This window comes from Petaurus breviceps, unplaced genomic scaffold (assembly GCF_028583685.1).
Source record: "Petaurus breviceps papuanus isolate PSGF00001 unplaced genomic scaffold, PetGlider_PUasm1.0 90769, whole genome shotgun sequence".
NCBI classification, from domain to species: Eukaryota; Metazoa; Chordata; class Mammalia; order Diprotodontia; family Petauridae; genus Petaurus; species Petaurus breviceps.
Window position 1 is genome coordinate 11798531 of NW_027187341.1, and position 23802 is coordinate 11822332.

General features: G+C 37.3%; 1 protein-coding gene across 3 annotated transcripts in view; it reads right to left on the reverse strand.

Moving 5' to 3' along the window:
- Window positions 1-23802, reverse strand: part of VWA8 (von Willebrand factor A domain containing 8) — a 442846-nt gene that overhangs the window by 174396 nt on the left and 244648 nt on the right. For all 3 annotated transcript variants that reach the window (XM_069068654.1, XM_069068653.1, XM_069068655.1), the window contains exons 23-26: window positions 20682-20817; window positions 16951-17070; window positions 15370-15575; window positions 12768-12919 (exon numbers count right to left, since the gene is read on the reverse strand). In XM_069068654.1, coding sequence (XP_068924755.1) covers window positions 12768-12919; window positions 15370-15575; window positions 16951-17070; window positions 20682-20817 — 614 coding nt within the window. The remainder of the gene's footprint in view (window positions 1-12767; window positions 12920-15369; window positions 15576-16950; window positions 17071-20681; window positions 20818-23802) is intronic.

Genomic DNA, 23802 nt, shown 5'->3' on the forward strand with positions numbered 1-23802 from the left:
ATTACCTATGTGTCCTTTAAGCAGGCCCCTTCAAGTCACTGGCCTCATTTTCCTCATTTGTGAAATGAGGGGGTTGGGCTAGATGACCACTGAGGTCCCTCCCAGCTATAAGATCATGATCTTACCATTATACCCGCAGAAAACAGTGAAATTAAAAATAAAACAAAAACAACAAATCCCCCAAAGTACAAAACAGAGCAGGAAACAAAACTACCTGAACACTTCCCCCTAAATAAGGACACACAGAAATCCAAGATATGGTCCTGTTTTGAAAGAAAAAAAAAAGTGGAAATACTCCCCAAAGAGTTGAACTGAAGTGATATAATGGATGACTCCATTACAAAGAGTCAATAGTTTCTGTCGAATGAAAAGTAACTGCAATTAATACTGAAACTGAGGAAGTCAATTTTAAACAAATACCTGTTTAAAAAAAGGTACTTGGGATAAATGAAGCTGGGCTAAAATGTGCAGAGAGGCACTGTTGGCTGTGAGGGGTGTGTTCTATAATGAGCAAAGAAGTATAAAAATTTGCTAAATTCTGTGCTATAAGCACACACACAGAAGTTGTGGTGAGAAAATCTATTCACTGTGACAAGAAATATGAAAACCCCAGAGGGGAGGCACCTTCTTTGTGAACATTTTTTTTTTAAGTCTGAAGGTCTTTTTGCCAAATAATCTAGTGAACTGTGTTTTCTCCACAGAGACTCGGGGGCTGACTGGTTTATGCCTATATGGGCCTGAAGTCACAAGTGCTAGGGAATATATTCATGCTGCATGATTAGCAATTGCTCTGCTCAAGCTGACTTCCACTGAGCTAATGGTGATAAGGCCAGCAATGCCAAATTAAGTGGTTCTCAGGAGAGCTCATTTTAAGGAGAAAGTTCCTTGTGGCTCAACTGGAAAAATTTAAATAGTGACAAGTTTTCTTTAAAGGCTGGCAGGAAGAGTTGAAGAGTCCAGGAAAACTCCTAGCACTAAGATCGCATTATGGATGTAACAGAAAGGCAGGAAGAGCTGGAACTTTACTTCACTACATTATTTCATCTTTCCATCTCCAGCACTTAATGCAGTGCTTTGCACATAGTAGGATCTTAATCACAGAATTGAAAATGAATGCTCTGTAATCTCAAAGATACAGAATTAATCTTATTAAAACTGTATGTCAAATGAGTGTGGGAAAGAACACTGAACTTTTATTCTTTAGCAGTGTACTGTCAGTCTTCATACTATTTTACAGAATCTTATGGTCCCTCAGACATCTCCAGAGGTTCTAGAAAGAAATGAATCATGTTATACAAAATTTGTATCTGTTGTATTTGCCAAGTCTTTCTTGAAAACTGTTCCCAAGACCATTAATAGGGCAAGAGAAGCAACATGGAAGGGGTTGACAGTGTCAAAAAGCAGGAAATGCATTCTTGCTTTTCATTACAGCTTATTATGCAAAGTGCTTCCCATTCCCAGAGAAAGAGTAGAAAGGGCACTAAAAGTGGAAGGAAGAGACTGGGGCTCAAGCCTCATCTCTACGTAACTTCTGGGAAAATTCAGGCTGTCTAGTGGACATCTTGCACTGGATGTAGACATCATAAGTTCAGTACACTGAAAACTGAATTCCTCTTTCCTTGCAAATCTTTCCCTCATCTAAACTTCCTTATCATGGGGAGGGTACTACCATCCTCCTGGTCACCAAGCCTCCAAATCTGTCATCTTTGATTCCACTTTTTGTCATCCTCCACATCCAATCAATTCTGCCTTCTCAACCTCTTTTGTATCTTCTCTCTTCTAACTCTGCCACCATCCATCCTGGTATAAAGCTTCATTACTCCATGCTTGAATAGCCTACTGGTTGGTCTCCCTGCCTCAATTCTCTACCCATTCCTGTTCCTCTTCCAATCAGCTGTCATTCTGATCATGCCAACACCCTCCCCCTTCCTCAATTTAATCAACTCCAGTGACTCTATTGCATACAGGAGGCATAAACTCTTAAAATCCTCTTTGGCTTGTAAAGCCTTATATAACCTGGACCTTTTCTTTCTCTGCAGAGTTCTTAAACCTTATCCCCTCACCACAAACTCTGCTTTCCAGTGACATTGGTCTGGTTGCTTTTCCTAACACAATGCACTTCAACTCTAAACTCTGTGAATTTTCATTGCCTATTCTTCTGAGGCTTAGATTTCTCTCCATCCTCATCTGCCTCAGTCAGTCTCACCTTCAAGAAGTTTTTCCTGATCCCCCTTAATACGAGTGCCTTCCTTTTGAATTTGTTGTTATTCAATTGTTTCTGACTCTGAGACCCCACTTGGGGTTTTCTTGACAAAGAAAGCTCGTTTTACAGATGAGGAAACTTCAGACAGGGTTAAGTGACTTACCCAGGGACACAGAGCTAGTAAGTATCCAAGGCTGGATTTGGAGCTGAGAACTCTATCCACTGTGTCATCTGGCTGCCTCTACCTTTTGTTGATTATTTCTAATCGATCCTGTGTATATCTTGTTTATACATAGTTGTTTATATGTTGACTCCCCCCTCAGTGTAGGACTGTCTTCTGCCTTTCTTTGCATCTCCAGGGCTTAGCATAGTGTCTAGCACATAAAGGCACTGAATACATTTTAGATGACTGATTAACCAACCTCCCATTGGCTTTAGTTTGCACAGCTATAAAATAAGATAGGAAGATGACATAGGCTGAGACATCAAAGACCCTTTCGAGTTTTAAGATCTCACATATTCCTAGGTCATTCAGCAAGAAAAATATACTGTGTAATTCAAGCTCCTTTTTCTACATAGCTATTGATACTTAGAATGATATTTTGGACAGAAATGTCTTACTACACTCACATACTTATCCTTGCTTGGTTAATTCATTGAGATAACATATATAGGGCTTTGAAAACCTTAAAGTGATTTTTAAATGTTAGCTATTATTATCATGACTACTAATTTACCTTCTCATTGGTCATTGCCTGTCTCAGTTGTAGCTAAAAACAACAAATCTGCTCCATGTCATATTTGACACTATGGCTTGCCTGGGTGTTGGAGAAGGAAGAAAAGAAGAAAAAGACACTTTGGAGACAGTCTGAGTCTACCTCGAGTATAAGTTTGGGGAAAGGGAGTATCCTTACAAGGCAGGAATTCTGGGCAGGGAAGTATGAATTAATATAATTCTCACCATGGATAGATGTTCTGCTTAATACCCATGAAGCTACTTTTGGCAGGCCTCATGTGACAATGAGGCAACCTGCTCAGAGTAGGGGATACTCCTGCCTACTGTTTGAGGAGTGCATCAGCATAGCTGGAATTACTGGAGGAAAGATCAAGTTACCAACATCATACACATTTCTATGTCAAGCTGTACTAGCACTTTTGGGGTAATTTTTAAGCTGCCTACATTTAATGCTGTCTTCATAAATGTTACAGAATTTGCAGCTAATTCAAAGGGCTTTTTTCTTAAATTCAATTTGTTTATTAAATGCTTGGTAAAAATCAGACTTCTATTGCTGCTGCTATTGTTATTACTACTACTAGCAGCTATCTGGCTAGCATTTATGTAGTGTTTTAAGGTTTGCAAAGCACTTTACAAATATTATCTTAGTCTTCACAACAGCTTCTTTGTAGATGAGGAAACTAAGGCTGAGATCAGCTGACTTGACCAGGGTCCCGAGTGTCTGAGGCTGATTGGGAACTCAGGTCCTCCCATTCCAGCTAGCTAGGTGGGGCAGCTGATAGAGCACTAGGCCTAGAGTCAGGTGCTTTAGCACAGCACTTGTTACAAAGTAAGTACTTAATAAAGGCATGTTTCCTTCCTTCTTGACTTTTAAGGTCAGCACTGGCATTGGCGGCACAAAGACAGAAACCAAAAACAATCCCCTGCCTTCAAATATTACAAGCTATCCAGGGCTAAGAAAATACAAGGGAAATGCAGTCATTTCTAGGAAAAGGTGGTGGAAGTACTAAGACATGGTGGAATCAGAAAAGGCCTTATGTAAGAGGAAACACCCAGGTTGAGCCTTGAAGGGAGCTGGGTACTTCAAAAGGCTAAGGCAAGGAGGGAATGCTTTCTAGGCAAGGGAGACAGTCTGAGCAAAGGCACAGAGTGGGAAACAGTCAGGCAAAGGGAATATTAGCATGTACACCAGTTTTGCTGGATATAGTGAAGGGGGAAGGGAAGAGAGCAAACACGGCACCCCTCACAAAGTAAGCCTTACTAAATGCTTTTTGATAGAGTCACGGGAAATGTCTGGGGAACTCTGTGAACTGTTTTAAATACCAAACTAAGGAATTTGCACTTTATAACTAAGAATTGTTCATACTTTATCAGGGGAATAACGTGGTCAGACTTGAACTTTCTGGATGTCAGTTTGGCAGCTGTGTGGATGACTGAGAAGAGAGGCTAGAACTTGGAAGTCTGATTAAGAGACTGTTGTAAATTCTGTAAGGTCTTAGGATAAAAAATACTATCCACCTCCAGAAAAAGAATTGATATAGTCTGAATGCAGATTAAGGCATACTTTTTTACTTTCTTTATTTTTCCTGTTTTTTTTTTTTTTTGCAGGGAGAGGGGTAGGGGGAAAGGAGAACCTGTGTTTTCTTTTGTAACATGCTAATATGGAAATATATTTTGCATGACTTCACATGTATAATCTATATCAAATTGCTTACCTTTTTGGGGAGGGGAGTGAAGCACAGAATTTGGAATTCAAATTTTTAAAAAATGAATGTTAAAAATTGTTTTTACATGTAATTGAGAAAAATTACATTAAAAAAGAGGCTGTAGTAACAGTTTGAGGGAGAGAGACAGAGAGAGAGACAGAGAGACAGAGAGAGAGAGAGAGGTGATAGGGGTCCTGCACAAGAGTTGTGGCCATGTGAGTGGAAAGAAGGGGAAGAGTATGAGAAATAATGAGGAGGTAGACTCAAAAAGAGTGGTCATGTATTAGACAGAGGGATAAGAAGAGGCATAAAATTGAGGATGCTTTCAAGGCAGCAAATCTAGGTGAATGGAAGAACTGAGGCAGCCTTAGCAGAAATAGGGAAATGGGAAAGTGGGGTGGGTCTATTGGGAAAAATAGTGCATTCTGTTTTGGACATATTCAATCTTAGATTTTTATATTGCAGGACTGGAGATCAGCAGAGAGGTATAGGCTGGATATACAAATACAGTAGTCTTCTGATTCCTCTTATCATTTAATCTCTACTTTCCCCAATTTGTATTTATTTTGTATATGTGTGTGTGTGTGTATAGTGATTTCTATTAAAACATGGGCTTTAAAAGCAGAGACTGTTTTATCTATATTTTTGTTATTTCCAGCATCTACCTAAGCACAGTACCTGGCATATATTAAGGACTTAATAAATGCTTGTTGATTGATTCAGGTGAACTGGTTAACTATAGGATCAAGATTTTGAATAGTCTGAGGTAAAGCCAGAGTAGGGGTAATGAAGTGGGAAAGCAGAAGTGAGGTGAAGTGAATGGAGTTTATGAAGATACTTAAGGATATGTTTAAGATGAGTGAAGGAGAATAAAAGATAGATATACAGTTATCTCTTCCACATCTTGAGGGTTGGGGATGCAATCTAGTTGCTATCTGGAAAGTCCATGTAAAATGTTTTGGCCCTCCTTTCATATCAGAGACGAAATCTGAATTATTACTATTTTAATTATTATTAGTTATTTATTATATATTAAATATATAATTTAAATTTTATTATGTTATATAATAAATATATTTAATTATATATTCGCATATTATCGCTATATTAATATTAATTATATTGATATTATTAATTAAAAGTAATTTAAAATTTAAATATATTATACAATGAATATATTTATTTATATATTTAATTATTACTATATTAATATTAATAAATATTAAAAGATAAACTATGTTGACATCATAAAAATCTATACACATATTTCATGCATTTCTAAGTTTCTAAACTTTTTCTGTGTCATCTGCAGGCCTTCATGTGCTATCTGCACCTTCTATAAAATCATCCCAAAATTCCCATTTAATTTCTTATGCCGACCTGCGATACATTAAAACCACAGTGGGGAAAGTCATGATGTGGAAGGGAAAACTCTGTGTGTGTATATACATACACAGAGTAGGAACCCATGAGAATCATCATCACCAAACCAGAAAAGACATGGAGTATATTCATAGGAAGTGAGATACGGAGCAAAAGAGACTAAAAAAGAAAAGTCAGATACACAAGAGAAATAAGAAAAATCTATGACATTGTGAGATCAATGCTATGAGCACCCTGTGGTACTGTGGGAAGAGCGGTAGATTGGGAGTGATGGGGCCCGGATCAAACGCCTTGGATCTGTTACCTACCACATGTGTGACCCCGGGCAAATTTATTTCCCTGGGTCTCAGTTTTGTTATCCATGAAATAAAGAAACTGTATTAGATGACCTCTGAGTGCCCTTCCAGCTCTAATCTCTAGTCCTATAATTCAGTGAGGCAGAATGAATGGGCAGGTTATGGATGTGGAGAAAAGGTTGATGAGATAAGAGGCCAGGCTTTGGAAATCAAGAGAATGAATGACAACAAAACATCTGACCAACTATAATATGGCTAAAACAGGGGTCTCCACATAGGCTTAGTCATTCTAACGCACTTTCACATATGTAGCCATTATTTTAATGTGTGGTTTGTCTATTGCCGTCATTCTTGTGTGTCCGAATTGGATAATAATATTTAAGCAATCTGCTGATGTGAATGGCTCTGTCTTGCCTACAAGGGCACTGCATCTACCGTTTTATGAATCTATTCATTATATAAAGAAGAAATGTCTTGAAATTTAAAATCTTAAGAAAACAAGTATAACAGAGAAAAATTTTTTTTTTAAAATATGAACAATTCAGGCTTATACATTCTAAATTAGCAACCCTTCAACCAAGGTGTCTGGAATGAAAGGTTTTCACAAAGTATTCTTCTCAGTGATACACGTCTGCTACATGCAAGAACATTACACAAAACTGGATGGCTTTTAACTGAACTTGAAATAACTTTAATTATATTAGCTTTGCCTTTAATTCTACATTAGTTTTATCCTGGAGGAATTTTTCTTGAGTGGTAATCTGGGAGTGATTAACTTGCTACAAAACTTTACATGTAGCTCTCTGTTTCTAGATACATGGATAGTAGTTTGCCCCATGAGAAAACAAAAACCTCTTCAAGTTTTAATAAAATGAAAAGTGTTAATAGCTGGCCTTTATTTCCTACTGGAGAAAAATGTAGCATTAACTAGGATTCTGGTAAAGTTTTGCTTAAATGAACCTGCATCATTCTAAATCTTACATTGCTGTAAAGAGTTTCAAACTTCTAATAGGATACTATTAGAAACAAAATAGGGAGCAGGTAGGTGGCACAGTGAACAGAGCACTGACCTTGGAGTCAGAAGGGCCTACTTTCAAATCCAGTCTCAGACACTTAACACTTACTAGCCCTGTGACCTTGGGCAAGTCACTTAACCCCAATTGCCTTGCCTTCCCCCCTCCAAAAAACAAAACAAAACAAATAAGCAAAAAAAAAAAAAAGAAAAACAGGAAGTAATTTTCCCATTATAAGTGAAGTCTACAGTCTTTAAAATGCCATTTTTTTTAAATATTAAAAAAAATTGATTGGCTCTGGAATCTCAGAGTACCTGGCTTCTGATCCTACCTCTGATATTTACTATCTGTGTGACTTAGGTAAATCATCCTGGGCCTCAGTTTTATCATCTGTAATATGAGAGGTTTAGACTAGATGCCTTCTGAGGCCCCTTTTACTTTAGCTCTATACACTCAAAATACTTGTGAGTGGCCATTCAACAGCTATTTTTTTAATGTATCCTATATACAAGGCACTGTGTTTAGCTGTTCTATGAAGGTAAACAAATTATTCGTGGTTCTTGCCTTCAGGGAAGATACAAAGTTTAACCAAGCATATCTGCCCAAGAGGGTCTCAAGGGAATATTAGTAGGCAACCCATCATGATCATTTATTAGTTCCCTATCATCACGGTTCCATCCCAAAGTTTATCATGTTGAATGACTAGTTAATTGATTCAGGTGAATGAGTGACTTGTGTACTATGCAGGCAGGATGAGAAATAGTGCAAATAAGAAAAGCTAGCAAGGACTAATGAGGAAATAAGTAGTAGAAGCCAAAAGAAATGAGCACAGGGATCAAGAGATGAAAAACAATTCAGAGGCCGGAGACTGTATCACTGTACTCTCTTTATTTAACACCCCTGGGTTTTTTTTTGTAAGAGCTCCATAAGCCTCAACAGTATTATGAATTAATAATAAAGCAGTGACCCTAAGAGCCCCTCACATTGTTATGGCTTTTATTTTGCTGAACACAATCCCACTGCAGTCTATTTTGTAGCAATAAATATTCAGTTAAAATTCTATTCACACATGAACCATCTCTTCCACCAAGGCATGTGTTACCAACACAACGGTTTATAACCAAGTGCTGCTTCTTCCTTGGAGGCAGCTGGGCCTGCAATCAGGGAGAACTAAGTTCAAATCAAGGCTCAGACACCTCCTAGCTTGGTTATCCCCAGTCGTTGCTGAACCTCTGCCTCAGTCCCCTCAACTGTAAAATGGGGATAACAACAGCAGTTCCTTTGAGTGGCTGTTGTGAGGATCAAGTGATACAACATTTATAAAAAAAACAAAAAAGTGTTTAGCACAGTGCTTGTTACATAATAGATGCCATTTAAATGCTTAATCCCTTTCCCCCTTCACTCTCCTCTCCTTCCCCAAAACAAGTCATGTGTGACCACTATTCACAAGCCAGGAGTCCTCCGTCATGTGCACAAAAGGGCAAGGGCAAGTAGAAGCATCACTTTGTTTTGTTGCTTCCAGGGTTATTCTAATCTGCAGTGAACTTTCCACTCTTAGATTGTTCAATCCCAAGAGTCAAAGTTTATCCAGCATGACTCACTGAGGTGTGCCACAAGGAAACTGGATCTATTAAAACCATCATAGGTTTCATGAGCCTGTATCTGAAGGAATTAGTAAGTAAAGGATTTTGAAGTAAGGATTTGAAGGATTTACTAAGTCATTAAAATTCTAAAAACTTTTTTAAGTAGAGTATTTTGACCCTTGGTGTCTAGATATAAACTTCAAACTCCAATTCAAAAAACTGCCTTCGTGTCATGTTGTTTTTAGGGCTTGAACATCACACTTACTTTCTCCTCTATTGTACAGAGATGTGACTCTATTAATAGGTGATACATTCCATCCTCTGACTGCATGAAATAACTCTGGTACTTTTTACATATTATAGCATATAAATCTAACATAAGGTATTATGCAAACCACTTTAGATAAAGAAACAGACAAAGGAAGAGAGGAAATATTTCTGAGAAAAGTTCTTTCTTAGTACATAAGAGCTCTTAGTTGATGCCAAAGAATATCTCTAAGATTAGAATTGTTAATATGCTAGAACCACATCCATACATAAACATGGTACACTCACATACACATAAACATATGCAATTAGGTGATTCAGTGACTCAAGCAGTGGAACTTGAGTAAGACTTGAGTTCAAATCCTGCCTCAGACACTAGCTGGGTGACCCCGACCAAATCATTTAACTACTCTCAGACTCAGTTTCCTCACCTGTAAAATGGTAATACTGATATCATCTTACATCAAAGAGTTGTTGTGAGGATCAAATAAAAACATGTGTAAAGTGCTTTGCAAACATTAAAAGATAAAATAAATGCTACTTATTATTATTGTTACAATTATTGCACATTTAAAATATAGACAACTCATAATGTCATAGTGTCCCAAGGTTTATAAGCACTTTTCCCCCATGAGAGTAAGTATTATCACTGCATTACAGACAATGAAAGTAAAGGTTTCAGAGATGGGAAATGACTTGCTGATGGTCACTCAAATTAGAAAGCATCACATTTTGTGATTTCATTGTGTCTTGTGCTTCTTTAAAAGGCAGTTTTATAAACTGGGACTCTCTAAACGGGAGGAGGCTTGCTGCTCAGATGACCAATAACTCACAGGTGGCTTGCACTCACAGCCTTCCACCTCCACATCATCTCACACATCCAGATTTGTCTTCACTCACACAGTTACCCGTCTAATTCAAGGTAGCAAGAACAGGGACTTAGGTAAGAGGTATGATTCCATTGATTTATGGAGCTCCCAGTGAGGAAACTACTTATATGAATACAGGTCAGCATCTTCTCTGGAATTTATTTCCATGTACTAAGAAGGTGAGCAACTTGCTCAGTGTCAAATAGTCAAGCATGTATCAGAAGCAGGACAGGACCCAGGTTTTCCTGACTTTGAGGACATCTCTCTAACCACACTATGCTGCCCACACTATATGACTTTACTAATATATTTATTAGGTGAAGGAGAAATGTCTTGGAATTTAAAATTTCAAGAAATAAGTGTAAGAAGAAAATTAAGGGAAAAATATGTGTGTATGTGTTGTGAGGATGAGATAATATTGCTAAAGAACTTGGAAAACTTTAAAGCACTTATTATTATTGTTATTGTTGTTATAATTGCTGAGGGCTATTAATGGATGATAAAATCACCCAAAGAGTAAGTGTAAGTGGGCTATAGCTTAAAACCTTGATAGCAGAAGACATCATCAGGTTCATATAGGAATAGAGAAGGGCGTGGGCTAGTCATATAGGAAGAGGGAACTCAGACTGAAAGCTTGAATGTGCACCAGGATCCATGAACTACCAAAAGGCCATGAGGAATTTTCCTGCACATGGAGTGCAAATTTTATGGACGCTTTACTGAAGGACATGGACAAGAATCACACAGGATTAAAGTGATGGATGGTGATTTACACAGGGCAGGAAAGAACTAAATCAATGAAGTTAATTATCCTTTAAATGATGGATGTATAGAAAATTGCTTTCTCTTTTGGGCACTGAAATTTCTAGGAGTCTTAATTATGATTTTGTTGTTATTTCATCATTTTTCTGTCCTGTCAAGACCCTTCCTAATCCTTTTGGGGTTTTTCTTGGCAAAGATACTGCAGTGGTTTGCCATTTCCTTCTCTAGTTCATTTTACAAATGAGGAAAATGAGGCAAACAGGGTTAAGTCAGGGTCACACAGCTAGTAAGTATCTGAGGGTGGATTTGAATTCAGGAAGAGGACTTTTCCAGGTATGGCCTCTATCCACTGCACCACCTATTCTGATTACTTACTCAATATAGGAATTTTATCTTTTACCTCAAATGTGTGCCCAGAATGAAGGAAAATAAATTAGGTACTCTTACTTTGAATGTCTAGTTTAAATATCCAGAACATTAATACAGTAAATTGCACTACCAGATTTGTAAGAGCTGCACATGCATACTTGATAATTTTATTTTTTTAAACAAGCAGATGGAGAATATTTTCACTATTAGAAACTAAGATACAAAGGAAACACTTTCATTCTAAGGCAGAGGGCAGTTACCAATGGAATGCCCTAAGCAAGAAATGCCATAATAATTAGGTTACTAACCTTGCTTCAACGTATCCATGTGGTTGCTAGGCAACAAGCACAGCAGTACTACTGCAGAAGGCATCTATGCATTAACAAATGCATTAACCATAACATTTTTTCAGGGAAAAAATTTCTTGCTCATTAATGATAAAAACCAATGCAAATATAATCTTTGCATAATTCCATCCTGTGCTTTTAATACAAAAAAGGGAAATATTTGTTTCTCTGTGAGCAATTTGGATTTGCTTTAATGGTCTGCTCTTATTGACAAAAGTTTTGACTAGATTATTTTAAAACATTTTCATTTATTAACTAAATAGGAAAAATAGTTGCACACGTAATCTAGACATATAAAAATTACTGAAATAATTTTGAATTCTTGACAATGTCATTTCCTAACAAAATGATAAATATTCATTTCCTACACATAACATTTTAGCTAAATAAACTATAGTTTAAAAATTGTCTTGAAATATTGAATAATATCCCTTTATAAAATCTATAACTTAAAGTTGTAACACTAGACTTATTATACTTACTTACATTTATATTATTTGGTTACTTTACAAACTATTTTGCCAGGAATCATGATGGATTTGTGCTGATCCATTAAGAAAAAACACTTTATTGACCAGTTACCTTTCTGGTCAAGAGCACACATTTGCAAGTTAGACAGTCGATATTAGGGATACTGATTGTGACCATGAATAAAAGGACGTTAACTGATCCACATTAAGATTAAATTAGACTGGCCTCATCATCGCCTTCTATGGGTGGAACAAACTCATCAAAGACTTGAAAATTCAAATGCTATATGTCATAATTAATCGGGTGATATATGTGTGGGTGCAAATATATATATATATATATATATATATATATTAAAATCACCTTGTTAAAAGAATGTTCCTTGTGTAATTTTCTTATGTAGAATTATTTTTGTTATTAAATGAATTAATTTTAAATGAATCTAAGTAATGTTGAGAGTTAACAAGAATTAAACAAAAAAAAACACAGACTAAAAGAAACAAATATTTCCCTTTATTTGATTATCTTACAACTACTTATGTGACACTCAAAAAGAATAATTTACAGATGCATAGAAAGGAATTATTTAATTATACTGAGTAGTAAAATATATTTGCATAACTTGGAGAGAAAAGTCACTTCAAACCCAAGTGAATTTAGCAGAGATTACAACAGTATATTCTAAATGATTTAGCATCAGTTAAAATCAGAATTTTTATGATAATAAGAAGTTTTTAAAAAAAATCAAGATGTTCGTCTTACTCCTTTGCCAGCTGCACACTGGTAGGTTTTGCTCCAATAGGTATCCCGTATTTGTGTAAGGTGTTAATCAAAATCTCCCTCATATCACTGTTGTAGGAATCAAAGTCAAACACATTTCTTACCACGTTGGCAAGTCCTTCAGTGGGAAATTTCTGTATTAAGAAAAAAAAAATTTCTGTATTAAAAAAAAATTTTCTTAGATACACAGTTAAACTGTAGCATTTAATAAAACTCAAAAATGGTAGCAACTAACAGAATATTTAAAAATAATGGGCAGGAAAAAAACAATTTAATTAAGCCAAAGTTTAGAAATAGAAATAAAAATCATATAATTTAGATAGGTACTATTATATCATATTTGATATTCAAGTAGGTGATAAGAGTTCTACTTTCTCAAAAAAGGATTTGTTTTTAATTTTGGAGTTAGCAGCTCCATCACACAAAATAAATTATTTCTCTTATCCAAATGCTCAATGATTTGGAAATAAATACTTCCTGAAACTTTCTAGCTTTAAAGTTTCAGGAAAGATGATGTAAAAGCATGGTAGGCAGAGTAGAATATTTAAGTGGAAATGTTCCACATCAAAAAACTTACTCTTCACTAGACAAAGGGTGATGCAAAAAAATTACACAAGACAGAGACTCAGTTCATGGAAAGTACTAAACAAGACTATGTTACTATCATATACAACAGGAAAAAAAGAGAATAAAGTGAAAAGAAAAGAACAACACAGAAAGAAGAAACAAAAGGAAAGGAATAGAGCAAGCTGAGGTAGAAATACAGATGAATTTGAAAAAAAGGAGATCATGAAATGAGGAGAGGATAATCTCTGGAGGTGATGAAAAAATGACAACTTTTTAGTTGTTTATTTACTCTATAAATGAAAACAAGCATTTCTTTTTTTTTTTTTGGAGGGGGGGAAGGTAGGGCAGTTGGGTTTAAGTGACTTGCCCAAGGTCACATTAGTTTTGTGTTAAGTGTCTGAGGTCACATTTGAACTCAGGTCCTCCTGACTCCAGGGATTCACTGTGCCACCTAGCTGCCCTGAGAAGCATTTCTTTAGCTGACTTTTAAACACAAGTAGCTATGAAATATTTTAATAAAAAACAAAGAATAAGTGAACTAAAACTTGCTCTATTATAACCTCCCAGTCAAGAATTTAAAAATCCAAGGGCCTTATTTTCATTATCTTAATTACAATGTTTTACAAATGGGAAATCTGAAGTACAATGCTAAATGAAACAGAAGGGGACTGGGTATGAGCGGTTAGGTTAGGTTAGATCAGAAGAGAAAACAAAGGCATTCAATGGAAGCCATAGGAGGAAAGACTATCAAAAAAGGGGGTCATCCACAATGTCAAATGCTGCAAAAAGTTAAGAGTGCATGACTGAAAAAACACTGCTGGACTTAAAAATGACGAGGTAGGTCGCTGATAATCTTGGAAAGAGAAGACTCAGTAGGCTATGGAGGTCAGAAGCCAACACTGGGAGAGATTTAATGCAGCCACACCCTGGGGGGGGGAGTGCAGAACGGTTGGGGAGCAGGATGAGGAGATACAAGCCATGATGATCACAGAGAGCTCCTTACGAAGCTTAGCAGCGAAAAGCAGCAGAGATAGAGGACTCTGAATTGGTTAAATCTCACTTTGTTGAGCCTCACACCTTCTCATGACAAGGTGTTTGTTCATCACCCAGATGTTTGCATAAGACTGTGAGATTTTTCTGCAACTGTATCCAGTGTTTCCCTTTCATGTCACTGCCAGGCCCCATGTAGTCATGTCACTCATCTGTTCAAAAGCCTACCATGGCTCATGGCTGATTTGTGAGGGAAGCTCAAAACCCTCTGCCTGTTGTTCCAGACCCTCCCTCCACAACAGACTCTGAACTCACTTATTATGATGCCTTTACTTATGCTGTTACTTAGGCCTGTAGTGGCCTTCTTTGTTTCTTCAGAATTCCTATACTTTAAAATCCAACCCAAAAGTACCTTCTCCATGAAATCTCCTAGGATCTCTCAGACCAGTAACTGTGTTTCCCTTCAGAATGCAAAAGTAACATTTTGTTTAGCAACTGCCTAATGCGTTTATCATGTTTAGTGAAATTTCTGTATCTCTCCTCATTACCTGACTGCAAACTCTACTAAGTGAGGGACAACGGCTTATGCCAACTCTATACTCTCCAACCCCCAGCAGTGTCCTAGCCCTACCTGAGTTCTGCATGAAGAAGGTCCTTAGTAAATTCTTGTTGATTGTTGCATATCTATTTTTCCTAATTCAGAGATACACTTGGTTGGTCTTTCCTTCTTTTTCCTATCTCTAAGCCTGCTCTCTATCCATAACAAAATTTGACAGAATCCCAAGGAAATGCTTAAAAAAAAAATTAATGTCCTTTGATATGAGACCTTGTCAAAAGTTTTCTGAAACTGAAATAAATGGCATACACCAGTGCCCCACCGTACTTTATTCTAGGCCTTACATGCTCCCTGTCTTGACATATATCCTTAAACAAGGACTTGAAAGAATCAGAAGGAAAACTGATGTAAATTTTGCAGTATGAAATAGAACTGAAAGTTTTCAAATGTCTGCAAAGATTTAGGCTGTACCTGTAAGTGTTTGACTATGTTGACAACTTCTCTGGTGGAATATGGATAGTTAATAGTTCCCTGATCTGCTAGGTGCCTCAGTTCTCCAAATGCAGCAACAAGTTTCTGAAGGGTTGGCTCTGGAACATTTGGTCCATACTGTCTGAGCATCTCAAGTTCAGATTGTGGTTTAGGATTATCAACTGCATGGCAGCTAAAAATGTCACCTGGGGAAGAAAGCAAACACATGATATGTAACTAGTCCATTTTGATGATAAGAAAAAGAGGTAATGACCCAACAAATGAACCAAAGTAAAGGGGAAATAAATGTTTGATGCATATATGTAAACTGGAAAACAGTATCTTTCTAATGATCTATCAATTGATCAATTTATTTTTTACTTTATTAAAGATCACACTGATTTCAGTTTCAATATGTATATGATAGTGTAATGGGAATGTAAATTTTAAAGATCTTCCCTGTCCCTAGGCTAAAGTTCACCTGGAGCCTGGGGTGGGAGGCTTGTTTTTCAGTTGATACTTTTTGATTGGCCAGTGGGTCCAAAAGGTTGTTACATTCTCTGAGTCAGGAGAAGACTATATAAGCCCTGATGTGAGGCTTTGTTTTGGGGCTCACTTTGAGAAGTGTTCTGTGATTTGATCTGGATTCTGGGAAGCCATTGTCCAGAGCCCCCTGGCTTTGAAACCCAGATGTTGTTTGGTATGGATGTAATGGTTGCACAGTTTGGAAATCTGTGTACTTGATCTGTTTCTGTCTTGATAATTCTGTCTGTGTATTCTGAAGTTCTGGGTGCTGACCTTTTTCCCCTGAACTAGGTAAACGATACATATTTTACTGATTAAAGTAAGCTTGTTAACCCATTTTGAGTTGCTTTCCTTTATCAAAGCAGATCCAAGAACCTGTGTTGGCAGCAAACCCTGGGGAGGCTTGGGGTTCCTTGCTGCTACAGATAGCCAGAGCTCCTTTTGGTTAGACAGTACAAACTTTAAAGAAAGAGATTCCATGAGGTCTTATCTAATTACTTAGACACACAACATCATCCTCTATTTTGGGCTTATTTTATCACTCATTTCCTATTTTATACATTTTGGCCCTTTATTACTGCTGTACTTTATAACGACTACTATTTAAAAGGCTTATGTCTTGTCTTCCTAATTAGACTCATTTTAAAGGTAAGTATCTTGTCCTTTTTCTCTAACCTCCATAATAAGGGGAGTCAAAGACTTGGGCTCAATATCTCATATTACATAGGACAAAGACATAACAGGTTCAGTACTTGTTAGTTGAAGAGCTCTGGGCCTCAACCAGGAATTAGGATTCTGCTCTGGAGTAAACTGCAGAGTCCTAGATACCTTGGGAGCAAGGCTAAATCAGTTAGAATTATTGGCTTTATAATATTTCCCCATGAGACTTAGAAATTGGTATAATATGGCACCTCTTAAGATAATACTGACATTCAAACAAGTTTAGCTGAGAAGATCAGACAAAAAGTCATTCATCTTATTGCATATTATTCCATGTTGGGCCATAATCAGCTATATTGCTTAGTCCCTATTCCCCATGAAGGCAAAGCAATTTACCTAATGTGCCAAAAAAATCGTTGCCCAGGAAAGGAAATCCAGGTCTGTTGGCCAGGACAATCATTCTAAAGTCAGGGTGAATCACTATAACATTTTCTCTTCCATTCACATTAGCAGCACCTGTGGGGGGAGAAGTATTTTTAAATCTTTCTAAATGCATTATTTATTAATGGCTACTAATCTTCCTAGGAACAAAGAGTTACATCCTTTTAAAAGATAACATGAACTAACTGGCACATTATTTAATTGCCAAACACTCCAGGAGATGTTCTATTTATAAACTGGTTTCAGAAAATGATAGACCATAAAACCTACACCTTGAGCAATAATTTCCAACATGACATGAAGTGAACGACTTTGTACTGTATACACTAAACTAATATTGTGGTCAGTTTTTTATTTAAAGACAATGAAAATGATTTTGAGAAAGGCATCTAATCCATGACACTGGCTTAAAGTAAAATATTCCTAAAAAGGTACATTTTGTGATTTGACTCAAATCCTACAGCAGTGAACTTTAATTTCATCTATAGTATGAATTATATAAAATCAATGGAATCCTGTTTTATGCAGTTTACTGTTACATGAATTTGGACATAGCACAGATTAAGCTGTCCATTCTGGAACATGACTAGATATACAACTAAAAACAAAATTAGATACAGTAGAAACAGCTTTACAGATTATCGTTAGTCTAGGACAGGGGTAGGGAACCTGTGGCCTCGAGGCCACATGTAGCCCTCTAGCTTCTCAAGTGTGACCCTTTGAATCCAAACTTCACAGAAGAAATCCTCTTAATAAAAGGTTTGTTCTGTAAAACTTGGACTCATTCAAAAGGTTGCACCCAAGGACCTAGAAGGTCACATGTGGCCTCGAGGCTGCAGGTTCACCACCCCTGGTCTAGGAGGTAGATGTTAGTCTCCTCCCTAAACCCTTCAGTGACCAAGGAGTACAGCAGTAGCAGCACTTCTTGAAATAAGTGTCTTGATTGGTTGAGGCTGTGGGACTAACATATGAGGAAAAGGGAACACGCTTCATTTTTGGAGTAACATAGCTGAGGGTTCAATCAAGTTCCAGACTTTTTCTGGTGGTTAGTGGCAACTGATGGTCATTGAGACTTGGGGAACATGCCTCTAGACCATGGGTTTTGCCTCAGTGTTCTCAAGTATTATAGTACAGTGAGGCACAAGGAAAATATTGAGACTTCAAGAAAATCTTGATCAGTGTTGATATTATAAATGTGTGACTCCTCTGTCACTTCTAGGCCTTACCCAATAATGCATTAGAAACAGGTTCAAAAGCATGAAATTTCACAGAATTTTCAGAAAATTCCACAACTTCCAAAATTTTAAGAACATCTGCTCTAGGTACAGAACATATAATCAGAAGGGAAAGCAACTCTTTTGCTGACATTTTCTTTTGACATTTCTTTTATGCTAGCTGTTGTGGCCCAGAAAGCATTTTTAAAGGTAATGAGGGAAGCCGATGAAAACCCTAAATCAAAAATGTATATACTATAGAAAGCATTTCGACACTGAAATAAATGCTAAAAAAGATTAATCTTAAATACTGTTATTTTCTTTGTGCTCAGAGATGCTGGCACACATCATCTTCCTCAGGTTGAAAAGCGACTTTGCTTTATTTAGATGCCCTTTTCAACCACTAAAGATTAATAGATTATTTATAAATTGTCTCCTATTTACTGTATGCACTCCTTTTAACTATCTGCTTTAAAAAAAAAAAAAGTCAGATGTGAACGTTCAAGTCTTTTCTTTTCTTTTTTGCCTTTTGGAGGGCAATTGGGGTTAAGTAACTTGTCCAAGGTTACATGGCTAGTGTTTTTGTGTGGGTGTTAAGTGTCTGAGGCCAGAACGGAACTCAAGTCCTCCTGACTCAGGGGCCAGCGCTTTACTTAACTGCGCCACCTCACCACCCCCTCAAGTCTTTTCAGGAAGCAAAACTAGAATAAACTAGAATACAGGAGTCACGAAATTTACCAATCCTGTCCTGGGAAAGCCTGAATTTTTCCAGGGACTTGTAAGGGTTATGGGATTTAAAGATCTTCCATGCCCCGTTGGACTTGCTGACGTAGCAGGAAGGGGCGGAGCAAGAGGAAGCGGAAGCCAAGCTAGCGTTCCTGCGGTGGCTGGCAGTGGTGGCAACGGCGGCGGCAGCAGCAGAGGCAGTGGCAGCGCGAAGTCCTTGGGCCGGAGCTGCTGGGAGCGCACTTCCAGGACGCTGGTTGGTTGCTGTGTGTGGGGAGAGGAGGATCTTTGCCTGAGGTAGCCTGTTCTGTTTTTGAAGGCTTGAAAATGTGGGTGCTTTCTACTTTATCTACCCGTGCCAATATCATAACTACTCTGATGGCTTTCACTTTCTGGTTTTGGGACTCAGTCTTTTGGTATCTTAATAAATTTTCTAGTTTTTTTCCTCATATGGCAAACATGACGTATTTTGTAATGGATAATTATATCAGCATATTTGCAATCTCTATAGGCATTGTGAATATGGCATTGCTGATACAGGACTAAACAGGGCTAATAAAATTGTTAAAGAGCAACAAATATGGTCAAATTAGGGGATGAAAAAATTACGTGCAAGATATTTTTCTATAAAAGTCCTAATAGTCATTAAAGTCAATGATACATAACAGATAAGAACATAGCAGCATGGCCAAGCCAAAAGAATTGATAATTCCAAAGCAATTTCCACATGGCATAAGAAAATAATTTTATTTGCCCTATGCTATGCTTAAGCTAACGTTAAAATGTTTTAATTTTCAACAAGATACTAAAAGAAGAAATCTGCTACAGAAATTGAGAGATGACTATGTAATGTTCTTTAGTTCTTTAAGGCTTACAAAGCGCTTTCCCCAAGGAAGGGAGAACAAGTCTTCCCGATTTATAAAAAATGCAGAAACTGAGGCTCATTAAACAATTTGCCCATGGCCACTGAACAAATAAGTAGAAAAGGCAGGATTTGAACTAATAAGTAGAAAAGACAAGAGAAAAGGTATCCTGCTTTGAAATAACAATACTCGGATAGGGTTCCCCCCCATTTTTAATATGGGGTTAGATTTGTAAAGATGTTCCCTAGTTACAGATGCAAAATTAGCATGGTAGCCTTGGGAGAACTGTTAATCTAGATGTGCTATTTACCATGCTATGAATCATTGTTTTTTATAACTCTTCTCTCTTCTTACAGTTTTCAAACACTTCTTGAGCACACTGATACAAAGATTTGTTTGCTTAGCTTTCTTTCTTTTGTAAATGCTATTTATATTTTTAGTATTTCTTAAAAAAAATTTTTGGAGGGCAATTGGGGTTAAGTAACCTGCCCAAGGTTACACGGCTAGTTTTTTTGTGTGGGTGTTAAGTGTCTAAGGCCGGAACCAAAATTGGGTCCTCTTGACTCTGGGGCCGGCGCTTTATTCACTGCGCCACCTAGTTGCCCTTTTTTTTTTATTTTAATTTTTGACAATTTTTCGACATCCTTTAAGAAAAACCATCTTTTTCTCCAAATATATCTCTCCCAAACCCAGCCAGCAATCCTGTTACACAGCTTTCTTGCCTTTTATTATGCTGCTTGTATATAAATGCCCAGTTTGTGAACTGATAATTAAAAGTACCCAAGTCACACAAACAAAAAGGAAACCCTGACAGCTCTTTGAAAAAGGATCCTATCCATTTACCTTTATTAAAGATAAAGAAATGTATTTTTCTAATACTTACTTGCAATGATTCTTCGCCCATCTGCTAGAATCATTTCTCCATTTTCTACAAGAGTTTTTAAAATACAGGTAACATTTGTTGGGGCTTTGTCTGCCTCGTCTACAACCAAAATATATCCCATCTTGACTGCTTTCACCTGGAAGGCAGAAAAAGTATCACAGACCAAAGGATCAAATCAACCACCACTGCAACAAAACAAATGGTTGTTCCAGAATCACAATAACTCATTTTGTGTCAGTGATTCTGCCCAATGCCATACAATAATTATACTGCAAAGATGAAAACAAAAGTTATGAACCTCTACTAAAAGACCATGAAGCTACAACCCACAAATAGCAATCAGTTTTTCTCCTTTAAGATCCAAGGAAATCCTGGTTTTTATTCTTCTAATACTAGAGTTGCCTAGCACAGTTTCAAACTCCCCAGGACAGCCTATTACTATCAATCCAAATCCAATAAATGTCAGAAAAAGTAAATTACATGAATGTTAATAAAAAACTAAAATGCCCAGTTCAGTGTTCAGACACTTTTCAGATTTTTAATTACATTATAGGAGCAAAATTACAACTATTTCCAAATTTCAATTGCAACATGAAGTATGGGTAAGGAACACTGCATATGTCAGACTTTTCTGATGTGTTTGATGGTGAGTCTGGCTAAACCGCCACTCCCTCTCCACATTTTCTTTCTTTTTAAAAATAAGAAATGGCCCTCTGGGAGGGGACAGGGAAAGGAGATTTTGGGAAAACTGAGACAATGTAAAAAAAATGGACTTTCTAGGGTTAGGGCAAGGGGAAGCAAGAGAAGTTGAGCCTCCACAATAGGGCTAAGATTCAAAGTCTGACTTCATTCCTGGACTAAAAGCCTGAAGATGCTCAGCTTTCTTCAAGTGCTTCATAAAATAGTAAAATGAAGCAGAAGCAGCACAAATTGGCTGACAACAAAATTCTCTCCATTTCACTTAACTCCCTTTATTAATTAGATTCTAAAAACAGTTGATTTTACCAAGATCAATTGATAAGGAATGGGTAAGAAAAGTACATCAGTACATGATTTGGAGGCTGAATTGACTTTACATGAAATCATCTTACTGTGTACCTGTAGAGTAGTAACTATACTGGAAGAAAAGCAAGCATCAATATATAATCTTCCCAGAACCAATTTATCATTTTAACATTCAAAATATTTCAATTAAAGTATATCTACATGATTAAACAAAAATAAATGATTTAAAAATAGGGAAGAGAGAGATATGAGAAAACCCTTTCCTTTCTACTGAATTTTTATGATGTACTCCACAACTTCACACCCCAGACTTTATTTTTCTATCCTGGACTGGCAGAAAAAGCTAGAGGATGTGAGGGAAATTTAATCTGATTCCAAGAGCTCCCAATCTTAATAGTTGGCTGAATCTGTTTTAGAGAGAACTCTAAGAGGCCTTACACCTTCAAGAATGGATCCTATTTCATATAAGACAACTGATAGGCCACTCTTGGTTTCCCAAAAATCTTCTAGAACTGGGTAAAGATAGAGTTAAACTTCTAGGGGCAATGTGGTAGATGAAGAAACTGGATCACAAAGAGGCAGCTGGTGGCCCAGTAGATAGACTGCTGGACTTGGTGTCAGAAAGACCTGGGTTCAAATTCCATTTCAGATACTAATTAGCTCTACATTTACATACAATGACAAAAAAGAAGGGAATAATCATGTTTACAGCACCTTCCATAGCAGTGCCAGGCCCTGTGCTAAGAGGTTTTACAGATATCATTGTATTTGATCTTCACAATTGCTCTGGCAGGTGGTGCTATTATCATCCCACTTTACAGTTGAGGAAACTGAGGCAAACAGAGGGTATGTGACTTGTCCAGGGTCACAGAGCTAGTGTCTGAGGCTGGATTTGAACTCAGGTCTTCCTGATGTCAGGTCCAGCATTCTCTCCACTGGGCCAGCTGCTGCCTCTCTATGACCCAGTTTCTTCATCTATACACCAGTAGCACCTCTCTTATAAGATTGTTGTTAAGGCACAAATGATATAACATGTAAATGATCATTATTAGATTGTCTCAGGCTCCCTGGGATTCCTCATGCTAGGTCTATTTATTTCTTCCACTCACTAGAAGCATGGCTTAAGCTTTAATACCCCAGGTCCAAAGAGGGTGGTAAGGGCTAAACATTAGAGTTGGAAAGCTGTGGTCTGCTGGAAGGAGTGCTCGATTTGGAGCTCAGAAGATCTGGGTTCTAACACCACACTTGTCATCTGTCTAGTTGCATGACCTTTGGCAAATCACTTAGCATTTCTCAATCTCAGCTTTTTTTTTTTGGAGGGGGGAAGGTAAGGCAATTGGGGTTAAGTGACTTGCCCAAGGCCACATAGCTAGTTTTTGTGTTAACTGTCTGAAGCCGAACTTGAACTCAGGTTCTCCTGACTCCAGGGCTGGTGCTCTATTCACTGCACCACCTAGCCACCCCTAAATATCAGCTTTTTAACTTATAAAATGGAGATAATATAAATTTGCATTCCTTACCTCCCAGATTTCTTATGAAAATCAAACTAGATAATGAATGACAAGTTCTTCATAATTGTCAGCAATTACCATCGTTACCACTATTACATTAAAAATAAGGACAAGATAGGGCCTGGACCTATGATTTCACTGTTCTAAGGAACTCCTGGGTGAGAAAACTCCCTCTACCAATGCAGGTTCAGTTTATCTCTGTGCCTTGTTTGCTGGCTCTGAGTGTTTGGGTGACTTGGAGGGCATCATATAGCGAGTATGTGCCTGAATAACATGCCAAGTATTTATACAGGATACCACAGGTGCCAAACTCAAAAGTGGGGGCTCTGGTGGGCCAACACTGACTTAGGAAAATACAAATTAATATTATGTATATTGTATTGTATTTGTTAAATGTTCCCCAATGACATTCTAATCTGGCCCTGGGCTGGCTGGGAACTTGACATTTCCACTTGACAGCTGGTTAGAGTTTGACACTACTGCATGACACCATGTTGCCTCTTTTTATTTTTATTATATTATTTTATTATATCACTGGGGGGGGGGCGAGAATCACCGCTTAGCATTCATCAGTCTCTATAAGATCAATAAAATCCCTCACACAC